The sequence below is a fragment of the Oncorhynchus masou genome, unplaced genomic scaffold (genome assembly GCF_036934945.1).
Source record: "Oncorhynchus masou masou isolate Uvic2021 unplaced genomic scaffold, UVic_Omas_1.1 unplaced_scaffold_761, whole genome shotgun sequence".
Taxonomy (NCBI): domain Eukaryota; kingdom Metazoa; phylum Chordata; class Actinopteri; order Salmoniformes; family Salmonidae; genus Oncorhynchus; species Oncorhynchus masou.
Genome location: NW_027014076.1, coordinates 101,634 through 115,204, shown reverse-complemented (window position 1 = coordinate 115,204; position 13,571 = coordinate 101,634). Strand labels below are relative to the sequence as shown.

At 53.4% G+C, this 13,571-nt stretch overlaps 1 protein-coding gene across 1 annotated transcript in view; it reads left to right on the top strand.

Moving 5' to 3' along the window:
• The window catches only part of LOC135537387 (epithelial membrane protein 2-like), a 26,756-nt gene extending 17,108 nt beyond the window's left edge, over positions 1-9,648 (top strand). The window contains exon 5 of the mRNA XM_064963566.1: positions 9,344-9,648. Coding sequence (XP_064819638.1) covers positions 9,344-9,513 — 170 coding nt within the window. The 3' untranslated portion in view covers positions 9,514-9,648. The remainder of the gene's footprint in view (positions 1-9,343) is intronic.
• The last annotated feature ends 3,923 nt before the right edge of the window (positions 9,649-13,571 follow it).

Sequence of the window (13,571 nt, the reverse complement as noted above, 5' to 3'; positions counted from 1 at the left end):
TGTCAGGTCCCTCATCTCTGTACCCAACACATACAATTATCTGTAATGTCCCTCATCTCTGTACCCCACACATACAATTATCTGTAAGGTCCCTCATCTCTGTACCCACACATACAATTATCTGTAAGGTCCCTCATCTCTGTACCCCACACATACAATTATCTGTAAGGTCCCTCATCTCTGTACCCCACACATACAATTATCTGTAAGGTCCCTCATCTCTGTACCCCACACATACAATTATCTGTAAGGTCCCTCATCTCTGTACCCCACACACATACAATTATCTGTAAGGTCCCTCATCTCTGTACCCCACACGCATACAATTATCTGTCAGGTCCCTCATCTCTGTACCCCACACATACAATTATCTGTAAGGTCCCTCATCTCTGTACCCCCACATACAATTATCTGTCAGGTCCCTCATCTCTGTACCCCACACATACAATTATCTGTAAGGTCCCTCATCTCTGTACCCCACACATACAATTATCTGTCAGGTCCCTCATATCTGTACCCCACACATACAATTATCTGTAATGTCCCTCATCTCTGTACCCCCACACATACAATTATCTGTCAGGTCCCTCATCTCTGTACCCCACACATACAATTATCTGTAAGGTCCCTCATCTCTGTACCCCACACACATACAATTATCTGTAAGGTCCCTCATCTCTGTACCCCACACGCATACAATTATCTGTCAGGTCCCTCATCTCTGTACCCCACACATACAATTATCTGTAAGGTCCCTCATCTCTGTACCCCCACATACAATTATCTGTCAGGTCCCTCATCTCTGTACCCCACACATACAATTATCTGTAAGGTCCCTCATCTCTGTACCCCACACATACAATTATCTGTCAGGTCCCTCATATCTGTACCCCACACATACAATTATCTGTAATGTCCCTCATCTCTGTACCCCCACACATACAATTATCTGTCAGGTCCCTCATCTCTGTACCCCACACATACAATTATCTGTCAGGTCCCTCATCTCTGTACCCCACACATACAATTATCTGTCAGGTCCCTCATCTCTGTACCCCACACATACAATTATCTGTCAGGTCCCTCATCTCTGTACCCCACACATACAATTATCTGTCAGGTCCCTCAGTCGAAGCAGTGGATTTCAAACACAGATTCAACCACAAAGACCAGGGAGGTTTTCCAATGCCTCACAAAGAAGGGCCCCTTAACGAGGCAAGTCAGTTTTAAGAACTCGTTCCTATTTTCAATTACGGCCTGGGAAACAGTGGGCTGTTTTACCTTGTCAGCCCGGGGGATTCGATCTTGCAACCTTTCGGTGACGAGTCCAATGCTCTAACCACGAGGCGACCTGCCTGTTGGTAGATGGTAATGGTAAAATCCAATTTGTAAGTCGCTCTGGATAAGAGCGTCTGCTAAATGACTTAAATGTAAATGTAATGTAATAAGAAGCAAAGAGTCTTTGAGCACGGTGAAGTTATTAATTACACTTTGGATGGTGTGTCAATACACTGTATCCTACCTCCTTCCTATCCTAGTTCCTAACCCCTCCTCCTCCTCCTCCCCCTCCTCCTCCAGACCAGTGTTCCTGTATCCTACCCCCTTCCTATCCTAGTTCCTAACCCCCCCTCCTCCTCCTCCTCCTCCCCCAGGCCAGTGTTCCTGTATCCTACCCCCTTCCTATCCTAGTTCCTAACCCCCCTCCTCCTCCTCCTCCTCCCCCAGTCCAGTGTTCCTGTATCCTACCCCCTTCCTATCCTAGTTCCTAACCCCCCTCCTCCTCCTCCTCCTCCCCCAGGCCAGTGTTCCTGTATCCTACCCCCTTCCTATCCTAGTTCCTAACCCCCCCCCCCCAGGCCAGTGTTCCTGTATCCTACCCCCTTCCTATCCTAGTTCCTAACCCCCTCCTCCTCCAGGCCAGTGTTCCTGTATCCTACCCCCTTCCTATCCTAGTTCCTAACCCCCCTCCTCCTCCAGGCCAGTGTTCCTGTATCCTACCCCCTTCCTATCCTAGTTCCTAACCCCCCCTCCTCCTCCTCCTCCCCCAGGCCAGTGTTCCTGTATCCTACCCCCTTCCTATCCTAGTTCCTAACCCCTCCTCCTCCTCCAGACCAGTGTTCCTGTATCCTACCCCCTTCCTATCCTAGTTCCTAACCCCCCTCCTCCTCCTCCTCCTCCTCCTCCTCCAGGCCAGTGTTCCTGTATCCTACCCCCTTCCTATCCTAGTTCCTACCCCCTTCCTATCCTAGTTCCTAACCCCCCCCCCCTCCTCCTCCTCCTCCAGGCCAGTGTTCCTGTATCCTACCCCATTCCTATCCTAGTTCCTAACCCCCCTCCTCCTCCTCCTCTTCCAGGCCAGTGTTCCTGTATCCTACCCCCTTCCTATCCTAGTTCCTAACCCCCCCCTCCTCCTCCTCCTCCAGGCCAGTGTTCCTGTATCCTACCCCATTCCTATTCTAGTTCCTAACCCCCCCTCCTCCTCCTCCTCCAGACCAGTGTTCCTGTATCCTACCCCCTTCCTATCCTAGTTCCTAACCCCCCTCCTCCTCCTCCTCCTCCTCCTCCTCCAGGCCAGTGTTCCTGTATCCTACCCCCTTCCTATCCTAGTTCCTACCCCCTTCCTATCCTAGTTCCTAACCCCCCTCCTCCTCCTCCTCCTCCTCCTCCAGGCCAGTGTTCCTGTATCCTACCCCCTTCCTATCCTAGTTCCTAACCCCCTCCTCCTCCTCCTCCAGGCCAGTGTTCCTGTATCCTACCCCCTTCCTATCCTAGTTCCTAACCCCCCCCCCCCTTCCTCCCCCAGGCCAGTGTTCCTGTATCCTACCCCCTTCCTATCCTAGTTCCTAACCCCCCTCCTCCTCCTCCAGGCCAGTGTTCCTGTATCCTACCCCCTTCCTATCCTAGTTCCTAACCCCCCTCCTCCTCCAGGCCAGTGTTCCTGTATCCTACCCCCTTCCTATCCTAGTTCCTAACCCCCCCTCCTCCTCCTCCTCCAGGCCAGTGTTCCTGTATCCTACCCCATTCCTATCCTAGTTCCTAACCCCCCTCCTCCTCCTCCTCTTCCAGGCCTGTGTTCCTGTATCCTACCCCCTTCCTATCCTAGTTCCTAACCCCCCCTCCTCCTCCTCCTCCAGGCCAGTGTTCCTGTATCCTACCCCATTCCTATTCTAGTTCCTAACCCCCCCCTCCTCCTCCTCCTCCAGACCAGTGTTCCTGTATCCTACCCCCTTCCTATCCTAGTTCCTAACCCCCTCCTCCTCCTCCTCCTCCTCCTCCTCCAGGCCAGTGTTCCTGTATCCTACCCCCTTCCTATCCTAGTTCCTACCCCCTTCCTATCCTAGTTCCTAACCCCTCCTCCTCCAGACCAGTGTTCCTGTATCCTACCCCCTTCCTATCCTAGTTCCTAACCCCCCTCCTCCCCCTCCTCCTCCAGACCAGTGTTCCTGTATCCTACCCCCTTCCTATCCTAGTTCCTAACCCCCCCCCCTCCTCCTCCTCCTCCAGGCCAGTGTTCCTGTATCCTACCCCCTTCCTATCCTAGTTCCTAACCCCCTCCTCCTCCTCCTCCAGGCCAGTGTTCCTGTATCCTACCCCCTTCCTATCCTAGTTCCTAACCCCCCCCCCTTCCTCCCCCAGGCCAGTGTTCCTGTATCCTACCCCCTTCCTATCCTAGTTCCTAACCCCCCCCCTCCTCCTCCTCCAGGCCAGTGTTCCTGTATCCTACCCCCTTCCTATCCTAGTTCCTAACCCCCCTCCTCCTCCAGGCCAGTGTTCCTGTATCCTACCCCCTTCCTATCCTAGTTCCTAACCCCCCCTCCTCCTCCAGGCCAGTGTTCCTGTATCCTACCCCCTTCCTATCCTAGTTCCTAACCCCCCTCCTCCTCCAGGCCAGTGTTCCTGTATCCTACCCCCTTCCTATCCTAGTTCCTAACCCCCCTCCTCCTCCAGGCCAGTGTTCCTGTATCCTACCCCCTTCCTATCCTAGTTCCTAACCCCCTCCTCCCCCCTCCTCCTCCCCCAGGCCAGTGTTCCTGTATCCTACCCCCTTCCTATCCTAGTTCCTACCCCCTTCCTATCCTAGTTCCTAACCCCCCCCCCTTCCTCCCCCAGGCCAGTGTTCCTGTATCCTACCCCCTTCCTATCCTAGTTCCTAACCCCCCTCCTCCCCCAGGCCAGTGTTCCTGTATCCTACCCCCTTCCTATCCTAGTTCCTACCCCTTCCTATCCTAGTTCCTAACCCCCCTCCTCCTCCTCCTCCAGGCCAGTGTTCCTGTATCCTACCCCCTTCCTATCCTAGTTCCTAACCCCCTCCTCCTCCTCCTCCAGGCCAGTGTTCCTGTATCCTACCCCCTTCCTATCCTAGTTCCTAAACCCCCCCCCTCCCCCTCCTCCTCCCCCAGGCCAGTGTTCCTGTATCCTACCCCCTTCCTATCCTAGTTCCTAACCCCCCTCCTCCTCCAGGCCAGTGTTCCTGTATCCTACCCCCTTCCTATCCTAGTTCCTAACCCCCCTCCTCCCCCTCCTCCTCCCCCAGGCCAGTGTTCCTGTATCCTACCCCCTTCCTATCCTAGTTCCTAACCCCCCCCCCCTTCCTCCCCCAGGCCAGTGTTCCTGTATCCTACCCCATTCCTATCCTAGTTCCTAACCCCTCTTCCTCCTCCAGGCCAGTGTTCCTGTATCCTACCCCCTTCCTATCCTAGTTCCTACCCCCTTCCTATCCTAGTTCCTAACCCCCCCTCCCCCTCTTCCTCCTCCAGGCCAGTGTTCCTGTATCCTACCCCCTTCCTGTCCTAGTTCCTAACCCCCCCCTTCCTCCCCCAGGCCAGTGTTCCTGTATCCTACCCCCTTCCTATCCTAGTTCCTACCCCCTTCCTATCCTAGTTCCTAACCCCCCCCCCTCCTCCTCCAGGCCAGTGTTCCTGTATCCTACCCCCTTCCTATCCTAGTTCCTAACCCCCCTCCTCCTCCTCCTCCAGGCCAGTGTTCCTGTATCCTACCCCCTTCCTATCCTAGTTCCTAACCCCCCTCCTCCTCCTCCCCCAGGCCAGTGTTCCTGTATCCAACCCCCTTCCTATCCTAGTTCCTAACCCCCTCCTCCTCCTCCTCCTCCAGGCCAGTGTTCCTGTATCCTACCCCCTTCCTATCCTAGTTCCTACCCCATTCCTATCCTAGTTCCTAACCCCCTTCCTCCCCCAGGCCTATGTTCCTGTATCCAACCCCCTTCCTATCCTAGTTCCTAACCCCCCCTCTCCTCCTCCCCCAGGCCAGTGTTCCTGTATCCTACCCCCTTCCTATCCTAGTTCCTAACCCCCCTCTCCTCCTCCTCCCCCAGGCCAGTGTTCCTGTATTCTACCCCCTTCCTATCCTAGTTCCTACCCCCTTCCTATCCTAGTTCCTAACCCCCTCCTCTTCCTCCCCCAGGCCTGTATCCTACCCCCTTCCTATCCTAGTTCCTAACCCCCCCCTCCTCCTCCTCCTCTTCCTCCCCCAGGCCAGTGTTCCTGTATCCTACCCCCTTCCTATCCTAGTTCCTAACCCCCCTCTCCTCCTCCTCCTCTTCCTCCTCCAGGCCAGTGTTCCTGTATCCTACCCCCTTCCTATCCTAGTTCCTAACCCCCTCCTCCTCCTCCCCCTCCCCCAGACCAGTGTTCCTGTATCCTACCCCCTTCCTATCCTAGTTCCTACCCCCTTCCTATCCTAGTTCCTATCCACCCCCCTCCTCTTCCTCCCCCAGGCCTGTATCCTACCCCCTTCCTATCCTAGTTCCTAACCCCCCTCCTCTTCCTCCCCCAGGCCTGTATCCTACCCCCTTCCTATCCTAGTTCCTAACCCCCCTCCTCCTCCTCCCCCAGGCCAGTGTTCCTGTATCCTACCCCCTTCCTATCCTAGTTCCTACCCCCTTCCTATCCTAGTTCCTAACCCCCCTCCTCTTCCTCCCCCAGGCCTGTATCCTACCCCCTTCCTATCCTAGTTCCTAACCCCCCTCCTCTTCCTCCCCCAGGCCTGTATCCTACCCCCTTCCTTTCCTAGTTCCTAACCCCCCCCTCTCCTCCTCCTCCTCCCCCAGGCCAGTGTTCCTGTATCCTTCCTATCCTAGTTCCTACCCCCTTCCTATCCTAGTTCCTACCCCCTTCCTATCCTAGTTCCTAACCCCCATCCTCCTCCTCCCCCAGGCCAGTGTTCCTGTATCCTACCCCCTTCCTATCCTAGTTCCTAACCCCCCTCCTCCTCCCCCAGACCAGTGTTCCTGTATCCTACCCCCTTCCTATCCTAGTTCCTACCCCCTTCCTATCCTAGTTCCTAACCCCCCTCCTCCTCCTCCCCCAGGCCAGTGTTCCTGTATCCTACCCCCTTCCTATCCTAGTTCCTAACCCCCCTCCTCCTCCTCCCCCAGGCCAGTGTTCCTGTATCCTACCCCCTTCCTATCCTAGTTCCTAACCCCCCTCCTCCTCCTCCCCAGGCCAGTGTTCCTGTATCCTACCCCCTTCCTATCCTAGTTCCTAACCCCCTCCTCCTCCTCCCCCAGGCCAGTGTTCCTGTATCCTACCCCCTTCCTATCCTAGTTCCTAACCCCCCCCCCTCCTCCTCCTCCTCCTCCAGACCAGTGTTCCTGTATCCTACCCCCTTCCTATCCTAGTTCCTAACCCCCCTCCTCCTCCTCCCCCAGGCCAGTGTTCCTGTATCCTACCCCCTTCCTATCCTAGTTCCTACCCCCTTCCTATCCTAGTTCCTAACCCCCCTCCTCCTCCTCCCCCAGGCCAGTGTTCCTGTATCCTACCCCCTTCCTATCCTAGTTCCTAACCCCCCTCCTCCTCCTCCTCCAGGCCAGTGTTCCTGTATCCTACCCCCTTCCTATCCTAGTTCCTAACCCCCCTCCTCCTCCTCCAGACCAGTGTTCCTGTATTCTACCCCCTTCCTCTCCTAGTTCCTAACCCCTCCTCCTCCTCCAGACCAGTGTTCCTGTATCCTACCTCCTTCCTATCCTAGTTCCTAACCCCTCTTCCTCCTCCAGACCAGTGTTCCTGTATCCTACCCCCTTCCTATCCTAGTTCCTAACCCCTCCTCCTCCTCCTCCAGACCAGTGTTCCTGTATCCTACCCCCTTCCTATCCTAGTTCCTAACCCCTCTTCCTCCTCCAGACCAGTGTTCCTGTATCCTACCCCCTTCCTATCCTAGTTCCTAACCCCCCCCTCCTCCTCCTCCAGGCCAGTGTTCCTGTATCCTACCCCCTTCCTATCCTAGTTCCTAACCCCCCTCCTCCTCCAGACCAGTGTTCCTGTATCCTACCCCCTTCCTATCCTAGTTCCTAACCCCCCTCCTCCTCCTCCAGACCAGTGTTCCTGTATCCTACCCCCTTCCTATCCTAGTTCCTAACCCCCCTCCTCCTCCTCCAGACCAGTGTTCCTGTACCCTACCCCCTTCCTATCCTAGTTCCTAACCCCTCCCCTCCTCCTCCCCCAGGCCAGTGTTCCTGTATCCTACCCCCTTCCTATCCTAGTTCCTAACCCCCCTCCTCCTCCTCCTCCTCCAGACCAGTGTTCCTGTATCCTACCTCCTTCCTATTCTAGTTCCTAACCCCCCCTCCTCCTCCTCCTCCAGGCCAGTGTTCCTGTATCCTACCCCCTTCCTATCCTAGTTCCTAACCCCCCTCTCCTCCTCCTCCAGGCCAGTGTTCCTGTATCCTACCCCCTTCCTATCCTAGTTCCTAACCCCCCTCCTCCTCCTCCAGACCAGTGTTCCTGTATCCTACCCCCTTCCTATCCTAGTTCCTAACCCCCCCCTCCTCCTCCTCCAGACCAGTGTTCCTGTACCCTACCCCCTTCCTATCCTAGTTCCTAACCCCCTCCCCTCCTCCTCCCCCAGGCCAGTGTTCCTGTATCCTACCCCCTTCCTATCCTAGTTCCTAACCCCCTCCTCCTCCTCCTCCTCCAGACCAGTGTTCCTGTATCCTACCTCCTTCCTATTCTAGTTCCTAACCCCCCTCCTCCTCCTCCTCCAGGCCAGTGTTCCTGTATCCTACCCCCTTCCTATCCTAGTTCCTAACCCCCCTCTCCTCCTCCTCCAGGCCAGTGTTCCTGTATCCTACCCCCTTCCTATCCTAGTTCCTAACCCCCCTCTCCTCCTCCCCCAGGCCAGTGTTCCTGTATCCTACCCCCTTCCTATCCTAGTTCCTAACCCCCCCCCCCTCCTCCTCCTCCTCCTCCTCCAGACCAGTGTTCCTGTATCCTACCCCCTTCCTATCCTAGTTCCTAACCCCCCTCCTCCTCCAGACCAGTGTTCCTGTATCCTACCCCCTTCCTATCCTAGTTCCTACCCCCCTCCTCCTCCTCCAGACCAGTGTTCCTGTACCCTACCCCCTTCCTATCCTAGTTCCTAACCCCCCTCCTCCTCCAGACCAGTGTTCCTGTATCCTACCCCCTTCCTATCCTAGTTCCTAACCCCCTCTCCTCCTCCTCCAGGCCAGTGTTCCTGTATCCTACCCCCTTCCTATCCTAGTTCCTAACCCCCCCCTCCTCCTCCTCCTCCTCCAGACCAGTGTTCCTGTATCCTACCCCCTTCCTATCCTAGTTCCTAACCCCCCTCCTCCTCCAGACCAGTGTTCCTGTATCCTACCCCCTTCCTATCCTAGTTCCTAACCCCCTTCCTATCCTAGTTCCTAACCCCCCCTCCTCCTCCTCCTCCAGGCCAGTGTTCCTGTATCCTACCCCCTTCCTATCCTAGTTCCTAACCCCTCCTCCTCCTCCAGACCAGTGTTCCTGTATCCTACCCCCTTCCTATCCTAGTTCCTAACCCCCCCCCCCCCTCCTCCTCCTCCTCCTCCTCCAGACCAGTGTTCCTGTATCCTACCCCCTTCCTATCCTAGTTCCTAACCCCCCCTCCTCCTCCAGACCAGTGTTCCTGTATCCTACCCCCTTCCTATCCTAGTTCCTAACCCCCCCTCCTCCTCCTCCTCCCCCAGGCCAGTGTTCCTGTATCCTACCCCCTTCCTATCCTAGTTCCTAACCCCCCCCTCCTCCTCCTCCTCCTCCTCCCCCAGACCAGTGTTCCTGTATCCTACCCCCTTCCTATCCTAGTTCCTAACCCCCCTCCTCCTCCTCCTCCCCCAGGCCAGTGTTCCTGCATCCTACCCCCTTCCTATCCTAGTTCCTACCCCCTTCCTATCCTAGTTCCTAACCCCCCCTCCTCCTCCTCCTCCTCCTCCAGGCCAGTGTTCCTGTATCCTACCTCCTTCCTATCCTAGTTCCTAACCCCCCCTCCTCCTCCTCCTCCTCCTCCAGGCCAGTGTTCCTGTATCCTACCTCCTTCCTATCCTAGTTCCTAACCCCTCCTCCTCCTCCCCCAGGCCTGTGTGTGATGATCGGCGCGTCCATCTACACGGCGGAGAGGGAGGGTTTTACGGAGGAGTCTCTAAGGGAGGGAGGATATGGTTCATCCTTCGTCCTGGCCTGGATCAGTTTCCCCATGACTTTCATCAGTGGACTCATGTATCTGGTGTTGAGGAAACGCAAATAAAACACTCTACAAGGACACACAAACACGTTGTAATTGAACAGAGGAAGTGTGTACACTGACAGTCTATTAGCTAACAAGGTAACTCTAAACATGTTGTTGTTAAGAGTGGCTGTTTTAAAAGACGTTTTCTCCACACCGTGTGGTTGGAATGAGACATATCAGCCTGTTGTTGTTGTTTGTTGTTGTTTGTTTTGTTTTTGTTTTGGGGGGGGGTTTGGGCGTGGAGTTTCCATGGTGACGTCAATGCGGTAAATTTGAATAACGAATGGACCAATAAATGGTGTATGGTTGAAATACGTAATGCCAGATCGATGTTTAAGACTGAGCAGGACAACACTGTGTATAGTTCTACTAGAGTAAACCTCCTGTAGAAGGTGGAATATGTAGGATTGTCTGCCGGCCCGTCTGTCCGTCTGCCTCCCTCCCTGCCCATCTGTCCGTCTGCCTCCCTCCCTGCCCATCTGTCTGTCTGCCTCCCTCCCTGCTGGCCTGTCCATCTGTCTGTCTGCCTCCCTCTCTGCTGGCCTGTCCGTCTGCCTCCCTCCCTGCTGGCCTGTCCATCTGTCTGTCTGCCTCCCTCCCTGCTGGCCTGCCCATCTGTCTGTCTGCCTCCCTCCCTGCTGGCCTGTCCATCTGTCTGTCTGTCTCCCTCCCTGCTGGCCTGTCCGTCTGTCTGTCTGCCTCCCTCCCTGCTGGCCTATCCATCTGTCTGTCTGCCTCCCTCCCTGCCCATCTGTCTGTCTGTCTGTCTGTGTGTCTGTCTGCTTGCCGGTCTATCTGGTGAAAGATGCTGAGGGCTATAAGGACGATCCACTATCTAACTGGAATAAAAACAGAATGGAACCCACTAGAACACCGAGTGTGAGTCTTCACTGATACAATACAACCACTATAGTGGGTCCCATAGACACAGTCTGTTATAACAGGGGTCTATAGTGGGTCCCATAGACACAGTCTGTTATAACAGGGGTCTATAGTGGGTCCCATAGACACAGTCTGTTATAACAGGGGTCTATAGTGGGTCCCATAGACACAGTCTGTTATAACAGGGGTCTATAGTGGGTCCCATAGACACAGTCTGTTATAACAGGGGTCTATAGTGGGTCCCATAGACACAGTCTGTTATAACAGGGGTCTATAGTGGGTCCCATAGACACAGTCTGTTATAACAGGGGTCTATAGTGGGTCCCATAGACACAGTCTGTTATAACAGGGGTCTATAGTGGGTCCCATAGACACAGTCTGTTATAACAGGGGTCTATAGTGGGTCCCATAGACACAGTCTGTTATAACAGGGGTCTATAGTGGGTCCCATAGACACAGTCTGTTATAACAGGGGTCTATAGTGGGTCCCATAGACACAGTCTGTTATAACAGGGGTCTATAGTGGGTCCCATAGACACAGTCTGTTATAACAGGGGTCTATAGTGGGTCCCATAGACACAGTCTGCTATAACAGGGGTCTATAGTGGGTCCCATAGACACAGTCTGTTATAACAGGGGTCTATAGTGGGTCCCATAGACACAGTCTGTTATAACAGGGGTCTATAGTGGGTCCCATAGACACAGTCTGTTATAACAGGGGTCTATAGTGGGTCCCATAGACACAGTCTGTTATAACAGGGGTCTATAGTGGGTCCCATAGACACAGTCTGTTATAACAGGGGTCTATAGTGGGTCCCATAGACACAGTCTGTTATAACAGGGGTCTATAGTGGGTCCCATAGACACAGTCTGTTATAACAGGGGTCTATAGTGGGTCCCATAGACACAGTCTGTTATAACAGGGGTCTATAGTGGGTCCCATAGACACAGTCTGTTATAACAGGGGTCTATAGTGGGTCCCACAGACACAGTCTGTTATAACAGGGGTCTATAGTGGGTCCCATAGACACAGTCTGTTATAACAGGGGTCTATAGTGGGTCCCATAGACACAGTCTGTTATAACAGGGGTCTATAGTGGGTCCCATAGACACAGTCTGTTATAACAGGGGTCTATAGTGGGTCCCATAGACACAGTCTGTTATAACAGGGGTCTATAGTGGGTCCCATAGACACAGTCTGTTATAACAGGGGTCTATAGTGGGTCCCATAGACACAGTCTGTTAAAAACAGGGGTCTATAGTGGGGACGTCCCATTTAGGAGGCAGAAAGAGAGCCCGTATGAGATTAGAACCCATTTAGGAGGCAGGAAGAGAGCCGTATGAGATTAGAACCCATTTAGGAGGCAGGAAGAGATCCGTATGAGATTAGAACCCATTTAGGAGGCAGAAACAGAGCCCGTATGAGATTAGAACCCATTTAGCAGGCAGAAACAGAGCCCATATGAGATTAGAACCCATTTAGGAGGCAGGAAGAGAGCCCGTTTGATATTAGAACCCATTTAGGAGGCAGAAACAGAGCCCGTATGAGATTAGAATCCATTTAGGAGGCAGAAACAGAGCCCGTATGAGATTAGAACCCATTTAGGAGGCAGGAAGAGAGCCCGTATGAGATTAGAACCCATTTAGGAGGCAGAAACAGAGCCCGTAGGAGATTAGAACCCATTTAGGAGGCAGAAACAGAGCCCGTATGAGATTAGAACCCATTTAGGAGGCAGAAAAAGACCCGGTATGAGATTAGAACACATTTAGGAGGCAGAAAGAGATCCCGTATGAGATTAGAACCCATTTAGGAGGCAGAAAGAGAGCCCGTATGAGATTAGAACCCATTTAGGAGGCAGGAGGAGAGCCCGTATGAGATTAGAACCCATTTAGGAGGCAGAAAGAGAGCACGTATGAGATTAGAACCCATTTAGGAGGCAGAAAGAGAGCCCGTATGAGATTAGAACCCATTTAGGAGGCAGGAAGAGAGCCGTATGAGATTAGAACCCATTTAGGAGGCAGGAAGAGAGCCCGTATGAGATTAGAACCCATTTACGAGGCAGCAAGAGAGCCCGTATGAGATTAGAACCCATTTAGGAGGCAGGAAGAGATCCGTATGAGATTGTTCCATGTTCCAAGATGGCGTAGCAGTGAAGACGTGTTTGTTTGTTCCTCTCGTGTACTTTTGTATATTTCGTATTTTTTGTATATGTATATTTCAATTTATTTTCAATCTCTTTTCAATTTTTAATTCGATTATACCTTCCGGTAACCTGCCTCACCCAATGTGATACGCAATCAGTATTATTTTCAATTTTAGAACACATTCAAGAACCTCCAGAAGCTAACCAGCTAATTAGCTACAAGCTATTTAGTCATTGCTAACCACTGCTAGCGGCTTTTACCTTCTGCACAGATACCAGCCCTGTTTTTAGCCTGGATAATACTCGCCAGTCTACCAGTATTGGACTGTCTCTCCACAACAACACCGGATTTGTAATCGCAGGACCACTACTTCTGATCTTCACAGCTAGCTTGTACCCACCGTGGCACCCAGTACCGAAGCTATCCCTGAGGCCCACCTCCCGGCCTACTCAGCTGTTCACCCGAACCCCACTCATACAAGGCTAGAGCCCAATACTCCACTGGATCACCGCTGCTACCGATGGGCTATAGTGGCTAGCGCCACTGCCACGAAGCTCGCACCAGTTAGCCGTGCGCATCTCCTGGCTAGCAAACTAAATTCTACAATATCTCTTTCGCCATCTGGTTTGGATTCTCTGTCGACACGGCGCCCCGCCGCACCACCACGACTGGTCTGCTGACGAATACTCTATCCGCTATGCCTTCATCTGGCCTCCGTCGGAGCAGACGCTACTAACTTTAAACGCCGTGTCGCTAGCGTAGTGGGGCTCCCCTGTTCCATCTACTGCTGCCCCCTGGACACTATGATCACTTGGCTACATAGCTGATGCCTGCTGGACTGTCCATTAATCACGGTACTCCATTCTGTTTATTTATTTTATCTGTCGGCCCCAGCCGCACTCAGGCTCTGTGTGTAATTAATCCGACCCTCTCTGCCTAGTCAACGCCATTTTACCTGCTGTTGTTGTGCTAGCTGATTAGCTGTTGTTGTCTCACCTGTTGTTTTAGCTACTGTTTTAGCTAGCTCTCCCAATTCAACACCTGCGATT